Source organism: Melanaphis sacchari, unplaced genomic scaffold (genome assembly GCF_002803265.2).
Source record: "Melanaphis sacchari strain LSU unplaced genomic scaffold, SCAv2.0 Contig9_pilon_pilon, whole genome shotgun sequence".
Classification (NCBI taxonomy): Eukaryota; Metazoa; Arthropoda; class Insecta; order Hemiptera; family Aphididae; genus Melanaphis; species Melanaphis sacchari.
Genome location: NW_020271711.1, coordinates 1,791,427 through 1,803,215, shown reverse-complemented (window position 1 = coordinate 1,803,215; position 11,789 = coordinate 1,791,427). Strand labels below are relative to the sequence as shown.

The following is an 11,789-nucleotide window of genomic DNA, read 5'->3' as shown; positions in this document are numbered from 1 at the left end:
TTAAAATATTTCCATGTTTGATTGAATTATGAAGCTTAATGATATTATTTTTTTTATGTTTACATATACCTAATCAATAAATTTAAACTAATTGTATAAACGTCATGTATATTATAATTTAGGTGTTATCAACATAACACTTAAAATAATACTTTTAAGTATATGTCAACCTAAACCATAGACTAAAAATAATAACTATTGATAATTATATAAATTGTTAAGGAATAAATATATAAAAATCTTACTATAATGCATCAATTAAATGTTTAAAGTTGCACAGTTATATAATTAGTATGATTATTTCTCAATAAGATATTTTATTTTAATATTTTGATTGTTTTGTGTTTCAGTGACTTTATATTATTGCCTGGATTTATTGATTTTGTAGCAGGAGATGTTGTAAGTCTTCATTTACTTTCTACCATATTATAGAATTATTACCTAACACCATTCCTTATTAAAGTAGAATTTTAATATCTAGTATAAATATATAATATTAAAATGAAGCCAAAAAATTTTTATTCTAAGGGGAATATAAATGTTGAACACGTCATTACTCATAACCTGGGCTGTAGTATTAAACCATTTTTATGGTATTAAAACATGATAAGTTTAATTATTTTTAATGTTGATAGATATTTACTTAAAAAATATTATCTTAAACATTTTTACATTTGAAATGTGTATACCAAATTAAAAAAAAATTATGTTTTTTATGTGTTAAATCTATAACTACAATAGATATTTGATTTTTTTCTATTAAGAACTATCTTTTAAAAATTCTATATTTATGGGTAGTATAAACTACTATATAATCTATTAAACTTAGTTTAATAGCTCATTATTGATCTAATTAATTTAAGTAAACAATTAAATAATCAGTTCTCATGATCCTTGGCATCAGTTAACTAAATAGTATTTAAAATTTAATATTATTAATGAACATACTCTGGGTAATTAACTAAATTCTTTAAGGTATTTGACTAAATACTAAAAATGTATAGGTACATTATTTATTGATTTATAAAATTTATCATCTATTTAAATTTTTTTTTTTTTTCATAATAATTAAAAATGTTCATAATATTTATTAATTTGTATAAAATTTATTAACTATTGATATTTTAATAAATTAATTTGTTTTTCATACAAATGGACTATGTTATAATGAAAATAATACAACTTATACATTAAGTTTAATTAGAAAAATAGTGAATTACTTATAATTTTATTGTTACTCAGTTTCTTATAATAATAATTTAAACCAAAGATAAATCTATATACTGTTGGCGATTCTAGGATTTGTCTTCACCTTTAACAAAGAATATTACTCTTCAAGCACCATTAGTATCATCTCCTATGGATACTGTAACTGAATCAGAAATGGCTACAGCAATGGCAGTAAGTAAAATTCTATTGCATTATAATTAATAGCATTTTGATAATGTTATTAGTAAAATAATAAGTATTTTTATCTTATTCATAATTTATGATTGTGAATTAATAAAAGTAACGAAATAAACCATCTTATCTTTGGATATTGAATATATATTTTTTCTAGAACTAAAAAATACCAATTTAATTATTTTTTGAACTTTGATCTAAAATTTAAAAATAATATTGTCTCTTACCTATTAATTAAAAAAGTTACATAACTTTATTTTATATCAATATCGATTTTAAAATAATGAATTTGTTAAATAAAGATAATACACATTTTTTTAAATTAACTAAGATAGCAAAGAAAAAACTGATAATTGTTTACCATTAAGAAATTATAATCATCTTAGATAAAACTTACTTTTATCTGATAACTGGTAAAAAAAAAAAGGTCTCAATGTATTAAAACATCACAAATGCATAAAGAGGAATTTTAATGATATAACTCATAAATAATTTGTTTCAAATTAAAATTACTCGTGCATTATCACAAATCATCAATTTGATATTATTGTATATTAGCTTTGTGGCGGCATTGGTATTATTCATCACAACTGTTCACCTGCCTATCAAGCAAGTGAAGTACTGAAAGTAAAAAAATACAAACATGGATTTATTCGGGATCCTGTAGTTATATCACAAGATTTATTGGTAAACATTTTATTTTTATTAAAACTGCAAATTTCATAAATTAAAAAAAAAAAAAGTAATGAGTTATTTATTGATGATAGGTATCTGATGTTTTTCGATTAAAAGAAGAACACGGATTTTGTGGTTTTCCTGTCACTGAAAATGGTAAATTGGGTGGTAAATTAGTTGGTATTGTTACATCTAGAGATATAGATTTTCTTGAAGGATCTGAACAATTACAACAATCAGTCAACTTGGTAATTATTTAAATTTATGTTACAATATATTTTTGTTAAATACTATATTATTAGAATTTAAATTTCAGTAATATATTATTATTTTAATTTTTCAGGTAATGACAAGAATAGAAAATATAATTTCAGCGAAATCTGGGGTAACTTTAGAACAAGCCAATAGCCTTTTAGAAAATTCTAAAAAAGGAAAATTGCCTATTTTAAATGAAAATGGTGAATTAGTTGCATTAATTGCCAGAACAGATTTGAAAAAATCCCGTAATTATCCTAAAGCATCAAAAGATGAAAATAAACAACTTTTAGTTGGTGCCGCTATAGGAACACGCGAGGATGACAAGGAAAGACTTCATTTATTACATCAAGCTGGAGCTGACGTTATAGTTTTGGTAAGAATGGCATTTTAATTTTTCCATTAATGCCTTTCAATATGTTTTATCGTGTTAATTCATTATTAGGATTCATCACAAGGAAACTCAGTGTATCAAATTGACATGATTAAATACATTAAAAAAAATCTGCCATCATTACAAGTTATTGCAGGAAACGGTAATACATTATTTATGTAAATCTTATTGTTTAACTAAACATAATTATTATTTTTTAGTTGTTACTATGGCACAAGCCAAAGCTCTTATAGATGCTGGTGCCGATGGCCTAAGAGTTGGTATGGGCTGTGGTTCTATTTGTACAACACAAGAAGTAATGGCAGTTGGTCGGGCTCAAGGAACTGCTGTTTACAGAGTTTCTCAATACGCTTCACAGTTTGGTGTACCTGTTATAGGTGATGGTGGAATTCAATCCATAGGTCACATAATTAAATCGCTTGCACTTGGAGCATCCACAGGTAATTATACTTAATCCACTATTATAATTTTAATAGGCCATCTATTAAGAATGTAAATTAATTGCAAGAAAAATAAACTTAAATTGAAATGATTTAGCAATATATGAATAATAAGTTTGATAACATGAAAAATGTATGAATTATACTACAATAAAATAATATTTTTATATAAAATCAAATTAATAGAAATTTCATATATTGTTTATTGATGTCAAATGTTTAATTTACCTAAGTGTCAACCTTACAACAGAACAAATTTACATATAATATTTAATTTATTTCATTTTTTTTTTGTTATAGTGATGATGGGATCTATGTTAGCTGGAACTTCTGAATCACCTGGTGAATATTTCTTTTCAGATGGTGTGAGGTTAAAAAAATATCGTGGTATGGGAAGTTTGGAAGCAATGAACAGAAAAGATGCTAAAGGATCAGCATTAAACCGATATTTCCATAGGTAAGATTTAATAATATTTGCCCGTCACATGGCTTTATATTTTATTTAATCAGATTTTTATTCACAGTGAAAAAGATTCCTTGAAAGTTGCTCAAGGTGTCAGTGGAACAATTGTGGATAAAGGTTCTGCTCTCAGGTTCTTACCATACATACAGTGTGGTTTAAGACACAGTTGTCAAGATATTGGTACTAAATCGCTTAAAAATCTCAGAGCAATGATGTTATCAGGTGAACTTAGATTTGAAAGACGTACACATTCAGCACAACTCGAAGGAAATGTACACAGTCTATTTTCATATGAAAAACGATTATTTTAGTATAAAAATGTAATATTTGTTACTTATCAACTAATTTTATACTTAAGTAAATACAAAACTATATCAAATTTTTACTTAACCTATGTTATTTTCCAATGAAATAAAAAATAATAAAATATTCTCATTATATTGTATTTGAATGCTTATTAGTTAAATCATTAACTGTGTCACTGTACGTTTTTAAGTTTTGCTGTAAAGTGGCAAGCTGATTACACTCATCTCTGCTATAATGATATTTACTCTTCCATTGTTGTACCATCTTTGATAATTTTTCAATTTCATTACTGAAAAAAAAATCAATATTATTAACTTTTTTTCATACTTTAGGAACTATAATTCTATTAACAAGTCTTAGAAAGTTGTTCATGATTAAACCATAAGGCATAAAATGAGGAATACAGTGTGCTATGTTTATAAAAATTTTAAAACCATTGATTTAGTATACACACTTATTTAATGACTGGATTATAAAACAATTAAAAAAATTAAAATAACAGCATTAGGATAAGTAATTGAGGTAATTTTTAATGTCAAATTAATGTAATCAAAATTTCTATCAGTCAAATGGAATTTTATTTATGATTTTTTGTTAGGAAAAACTATTTACAAAACAAATAATTATAGAATATTTGTCAAACTTAAGAATGTTGAAAGTTTAAAGACATATAAATCAAGGAAAAATGAAAAGTTTAACCAATTTTGATTAGTTAAATAGGTTTTATAATATTTTCTGTGTGCTATAGAACATACAAGTATGTATCATCTACTTATCTTTGTCAATTACAATTAAAAAAATAATATCAAGATATATGTAATTTCTAATCAGAAAGTAATCTTGAGGATATTTGATATCGACGGTTCCTGTCTTTGTTTAACGTTTGCACAACTTATAAATGTAGACATGTTTTTGGTCAAACAGACTAATCTAATTCATAAATGTGGGAAAATTGATATCGATCAAACTTAACAAGTTCAAATATATTTTCAATGTTCTTATACTTTATTAGATCAATTGATATAATTGGCAAAAACATGTTAAAATTTTTATGTTCTATGAGTGTTAGACAAAGACTGAGTTGGTTAAAAATGAATTGTCTTAATAAAAATTTCATAAAAAGGCTTACCTATTGGTATAAATGCTGGAGTAATGTTTATATCCATCAAATTTTACAAACTCGCTGTCGATGGATAAATAATTTTCATGTTTTTTCGGTTCTTCAGTATCTTTGAGATTCATAGTCCACTTCTAAACATATAATAAGTATATTAAAAATAAAAATGAACAACCAATAATTTAAATAATTTGTGGAATATTCTTGAACTCACAGCTGCCAATGTAATGTCGTCAAAAGTTTTTTCAAGAACATTGATACAATGTAACACTAATTCACATTTTAAGTTTGCCATAGAACAGCCTGTTCTCATAAGGCACCACAACACATCACAAATCATGATGTAGTGTTCAATGGAATCTTGTATGAACGTTAAACGACCATTAATTGTCTCCAATTTTGAAAGTTTTTGTGTCGCGTCTGCGATCACTGTTTCAGATATACGAGATTGTATATTGTCATATCCAGTAGATTGAGACTGTGCATTAATGTCCATAAGTACTTCTGGATCTTTTATATGCTTTTCAATGTAACTAAAATAACATTTTATTATTAATATTATAATCCAACAAAGAAATTATTTTACAATCTCTAGTTATAACATAAAGGGATAATACATTTTAATTTTATAATTATTTTCAAATTATTTATAATTACTTTATTATATCTTGATTGTTGGAATGCAGATTCTCTTTATCTTCATTAAAATAATTTTTAATATTGAGTATATTATTCACTGCCATATTTAATTTTGATATCTCACATTTTTTGTTCATTCCAGCCATCTTTAAAGCTGTACAACTAAACAATAAATACTTTGATTAATTATATAATTAAGATATAAAAATGATAACAAAATTTACCTTTGTGAGAGTTGACTTAGAGTATGGATTTTAGAAGAAAACTTATCATTTATTACAGAAGAAACATTTTCCTGTAAGTTATAAAATTATTTATTTAGAAATAACATGCCAAAAAAATAGTTATAATGATATAAATAATTTTATTTTACCTCTTTAAACCATACGTCTATCATTTTAAAAATCTGTTGACGCCATATATCAGTCAAATTAATCAAGTTATTTGATGCCAATTTTGTTAAACATTCATAATCCTAAACATTTAAATTTTTTATCTTTAATACATAACACATTACAAGCAATACAAGTAAACAATATAAATAATTAGAATTATTTTAAGTAACACTTACATTTGTCATACTATTGGTAACATGATTATGAAGTTTATTAATGTTAGAACCAAGTGAATCAACTTCATCAGTTAATTTTTTCATAACTGTATCCAAATTATTTTCAGTTTTAAAACAAGATAAACTGATAATATCTTCTTTTTGTTTAAGTGAAGAAATTTCATCATCCATTGAATGTATCTTTTTTCTAAATATTAATTTGAAACCAAATTAGATGTAAAAAAAAAGTTATAATACATTACAAAACAAATAGGACCATTTAGATGATCAGTTTTTATGATAAACTTAGAATGTCTTACCAAACTTGCGTGAAAGAGAATATATTAAAGTATACATTATTCTACAATACTAAATTACAGAGTACCTAATCTAATTAGAATTTAATTTTGGCATATTGGTATATTTTTATAGGTATTATAATTTTTTAATAGTTAACTTTTTTTTATTAATAATAATCATAATTATAACTTAGTTATAAGCCATGATATAAAAATGTATTAAAATAATAATAACTCAAATATAGCTTCTAAATATTACACCAGAAAATATACATAATAAATAACAATTGTTAATATAAATTAATTTTTAATATTTTTAATTAAAACAACTTAAAATAATAGTAGATTTAAAAGGAATTTCATTATATTATACTGAAAAATAAATAAATTTATACAGGTAATGGGCATTTTTTTTTTTTAAATCTAACACAAATAATTGTAATGTTGCAACTATAATTTTCAAATAGATAAGTTTAAAATATATGAATCAGTTATATTTAATTATATTAAAATTTTTGCCTCAAAATTTAATATTGTTATACTAATATTAAAATGTTTTTAAATAAACATAAAAAAACAATTCAAATGTAGTTATTTTAAAATTATAATCTTACATAAATGTATATAATTATGCCAAAATTAATTAGGTAACATTTATATATTTTCCATTCAAAAATAAAAAATGAAATAATTGATATTATAATTTTATATTATTATTGTTTTGAAAAGTATTTAAAAAAAAAAATTTTAATGTATTAATAATATCATATACATCACTTAAGTTATGTAGTCATATAGTTTAACAATTTGATTAAAAAAAATAAAGTTAATACGTTGATTAAATATATACATATTAATATAGTGGAATATATGACCAATAAATTTATAAATTTAATAGCTAACTACATTTAGAAAATTAAAATTTTATAATTTCTGAAATATTAATTTAAAAAATAATTGTAGTTACCTATGTTACTTTTAAGATATTTTTGCACACATAATTTTTTCTTACCACTCAATTGCACTAGGACAATTAAAATATTAAATATATTTCTCTCTATTTTTATTTTCATATTTAAAAATAAAATTATGTTTAGCTAATTTTAATTTTAGGAATTTATAAGCTACCGTAATCGATTTTCTTTTTTTAGTTAATTGCTGATGCAGCATACACAAACTACTAATTTGTCTCAAAATACTGATTCATATACATATTGTAATAATATATTAATAGATTTACTAACCTAACGTATTGTTAAGTTGTTTTTTCAGGGTTTAAATTTATACAAAATGTAATACATATTATTTGAATGTAATTAAGACAAATATATTTTCTATACAATTTATTACTCTCAAAAATTTATAATTATAAATTATACTAAAATCTTTTGAATAAAATGGTTAAGGAATATGTTATGCAATGGGAACAGATTATCAGCAAAATAAACTTTTTAATTCAAAATTTCATAAGTTTTGTTATTATCAATTATATTCAATTGATTAATTTTAACTAAATCTCTTAAAAATTCTGTCCATTTAAATATACTTCCTATAAATTTCTGGTGATTTTTGCTAACTACATAAATTCATGATTGTTATTTACTTTAGTCATTAGATTAGTACAAATGTACAATACAATAGTATCCTTAGTAATTAAAGTATTGGGTACCAAAATTGAGTATTTGGTTAACATGAATGCATTTTCTTTATTAATAGCATCTTCAGAATTAATAAATTACCATTTATAATTAAATCTTTTGCCTTTTCTTTCTATTTACTGATAATAAATGAAAATTAAAAATTAACAATTAATTTTATATTTATGTGTATAAGTTATAGAAAAGATGACTTCACATTTAAATTATTATTATTATTATGCATATGTATACCGTATAGTGGTACATTTACCTAGGTTATTTCACAAAAAAAAAATTTATAGTATTCTTTTTAATAATTGGGAGTCATAGAAAAATCAAGGAAAAAAATTGAACAATTTCATGATAAACCTGTTCTTGACAAAATTATTTTTCTTATTTTGTTGTAATTATGTCCTTGACATTTTTACCAAATGTTTGTATAAACATTTTCTAAACATAGTATTTTAAAAATATTTTGATTCTATTTATAAACATTTGAATATTTTTATTTTTTCTCTCTTTAAATATCAATAATAATATTTTTGTTCAATATAAAGACTTAAAACAAGGTTTCACATATGTTTAAAAATAAAAATAAAATTATAGTAAATCCATAATTTACCACAAACATTACAGTGATTTATTCAATGACAAGGTATACTTAATAATTTAATGCTTATTGTACAGCAGAGAAGTTATTGATTTTAGCCCTTTTTTTAGTTTGGTTTAATGTTATTTATATCTGTCATGAACTTTATTTTGTCTAAAAAATGGACTGTTAAGTATAAGATCTTTAATAATTATTAAATTATTAGTCAATAGAAATGTGTTTCATTATTAAATATTTTTAAATCATTAGAATTTTTATTAATTTAACAGTTAATTAAACTAATTATAAATAAGAAAATTAATGTACATAGATTAACACAGTAATTACTTAAATAATGTAGATATTATGCTTTTATGTACCATAAAAAAACTGATAATATGCGCTAAATACTTGTAAATTTTTAACGTACTGAAAAAGACACAATTTTAGCCTTTACATTCACACACTTTTCTAAAATTTTAGAATATAAGGTAAAGAACAAATAGTTGGTGTGCCTTATTTTAGCATTAGGTTTTTAATGCATAATATTCTAATTATATGATAATTAGAATGTTTAAATTGTAGAGTTTAACACGCAAATAAAACTTATCATCTAAATTACTCTATTTTACTTACTCATATAATGCTCCATGTGCCTTTAAATCACTTAATTCTTGCTGAGATTTTAAAATTTTTTTTTCTAAATTTTCTAAATCAGAAGAACATATTATTGCATCTTCAGTATTTTCATCATAAAATTTATCAATGGCTTTTGATACTTTTTCTATAGAAGAGAAATGATCATTCTTCGAAGATATAGAAGTGTAACTAAAAGAAAATAAATAAATTTATTTATACATATCAATTTTACTCAATAATTAGCAAGACTTGAGACTAAAGTATTTATTTATTTTTTTAGCTTAATTTAAAATCAAGCAGAATATTATAGAAATTAAAGTCTAGTTATTATGATTTCTAACTTAAAAATTAGTCCCTTTTAACTTATTTTAGGTGGTTTTTTCAATTGTTTTACTAGTTTCTTTGTTTTTAATCATTTTCTACTTTGAAATAATACAAGCAATACCCAAAACAAAAAAAAATAGTTGGTTATTGTAAGGTTAGGGAACATAATCAGCATAGACAAAAAATAAATATAGTATTTTACTATTTTATAATAAAAGCAAAAAATACAAACATTTTTTAGGAAAGCCCTATTTTATTTTATTTTAGCTTAATATATGATCTACAGTTTTGACATTTATTTTTTGTCTAATATTTAGTTCTTAAGTGTTTTTTAAGAATACAAGTACATATTATAGTTATAGTATTAACATTTTATTGTGTTATTGTACAAAAAAAAATCAAAAAAGTAATTAGCAGTACCTACAGTATTGACTACCTCATATGCACACCCATTAGAAAAAAATGCTATTTGATTAAAATATTTACATTATACTAAAATAATTAATGGTATTAAATACTGTACTCAATTTTTTTCAATAAGGGAACAAACCTAGTTTAGCATTCCCTCGAAATTTTGATTTTTTTTTTTTTGGAAACCTCTGTATTTTAACGTTTTAAAAATTATGGTCTTAAAATGTTTTCCTGGAAATCATTAGTTTTTGAGTAATCCAAACAAATATATATGCTTATTTTCAAATACGTTTTCAAAGGAAATTAGGGGCCAGCGTTGTCACTCGCTCGCTCAGGCATTCAAAACGAAAATATCCCTCGATTTGTTATGCAACACCACCTAAGGTAAGTCACAGGGCTAAAAAATAATGCTCATAATTTTGCTAACAACGGCCAAAAATGTAGTCAATTACTAGATAATGACGAAAAATACAAAAGCAAAATAAAAATACATAATTTTAATGTTTTAAAAATAAATAGTGCCCAACATTTTTATTGCCTATATACAAGAATATATTATAGACGTGTAAGTATGAGTGCTATGCCATGTATTATATTATTATTTAACCTGTATTTTATAATATTAAAGTAATAATATTATATCACCACTATGCATTTTGCGCATGCATAAGACACCAAAAATCGTAAACCTAGTAGGCTATAACTTTAAAACTAATGATTTACAAAAAAAACTTTTGGCACCATAATTTTTAAAACGTTAAAATACATAGGTTATGAAAAAAAATCAAAATTTCGAGGGGGTGCTAAACTAGATTTATACTAAAGAAACGTATCAACATAATAAAATAAAGAAAATAATGATATAAAGAATATACTTACAGTGCTAATTCTTTAGGTGTCAAACAATTTGACTGTTGATTGACACTATTGATCAAAATTGTGAAAATAGGTAATAATTCAGGAAGCTGTTCTTCATTGGCAAATAACTCTTTAGGCAAGTGACCAACATGGTAATTTATAGATTTAAGTATGTCAAAAAAGCGTCTAGAGATTTCCATAGTTGCTTTTACAATAAACCAAAAAAAAAATTAGTCAGTTGAATTAACACTTAAAAAACTTTCGACGAATTGATTATAAGCAAATCTACAAAATTAATACTAATTATTTGACATGATTAAATAACAAATTAGTTAGTAGTGCATTAATCGAAATTAAATACTCTAAATATGAACAAAACAGATATTAAATATTTCTATTTTTTAAATTTAAACCTTCGGAAAGTCAACTGTCTAGTGTCAAGTCAACAAAAGAATATTCTTATCATAAAATACGAAGTAACAGAGATAACAATTGGTATAGTAATTTTTATCTTCATCGTATGAAAGCCATAGATAATAAATGTAATTTGTAATATTATCTACCTATCTATGATACTATGATAGACGCATTACGCATAGAGCACTTTTTCTATTATTCGGTCCCATGAATTAAAATAATTAAACTTAACCTTTTACTGTATTAAGTATTTATAACTTGACTAAATTTTAAAATGCATATTGCAATTAATATTTAAATTGTTAAAAGTTAAAAATTGAAAATATTTCAAAATTATTGTGTACCTACTACCTAGTTTAAAACTCAAACAGT

At 23.0% G+C, this 11,789-nt stretch overlaps 2 protein-coding genes across 2 annotated transcripts; one reads left to right on the top strand and one right to left on the bottom strand.

The window, feature by feature from the left end:
- The first annotated feature begins 304 nt into the window (after window positions 1-304).
- LOC112603201 (inosine-5'-monophosphate dehydrogenase) lies at window positions 305-4,000 on the top strand. The gene is made up of 9 exons (XM_025351681.1): window positions 305-399; window positions 1,300-1,401; window positions 1,963-2,091; window positions 2,172-2,327; window positions 2,423-2,710; window positions 2,780-2,870; window positions 2,929-3,168; window positions 3,469-3,625; window positions 3,693-4,000. The coding sequence occupies exons 2-9, from the start codon at window positions 1,360-1,362 to the stop codon at window positions 3,940-3,942; spliced, it is 1,353 nt and encodes a 450-aa protein (XP_025207466.1). The 5' UTR covers window positions 305-399; window positions 1,300-1,359; the 3' UTR covers window positions 3,943-4,000.
- Window positions 4,001-4,005: 5 nt separating this feature from the next.
- LOC112603200 lies at window positions 4,006-11,429 on the bottom strand. The gene is made up of 9 exons (XM_025351680.1): window positions 11,022-11,429; window positions 9,405-9,596; window positions 6,265-6,451; window positions 6,067-6,168; window positions 5,918-5,988; window positions 5,712-5,855; window positions 5,269-5,587; window positions 5,067-5,188; window positions 4,006-4,226 (listed from the first exon to the last, which is right to left on the bottom strand). Exons 1-9 carry the CDS (start codon window positions 11,198-11,200, stop codon window positions 4,067-4,069), a joined length of 1,476 nt encoding a protein of 491 aa, XP_025207465.1. The 5' UTR covers window positions 11,201-11,429; the 3' UTR covers window positions 4,006-4,066.
- Window positions 11,430-11,789: the final 360 nt, after the last annotated feature.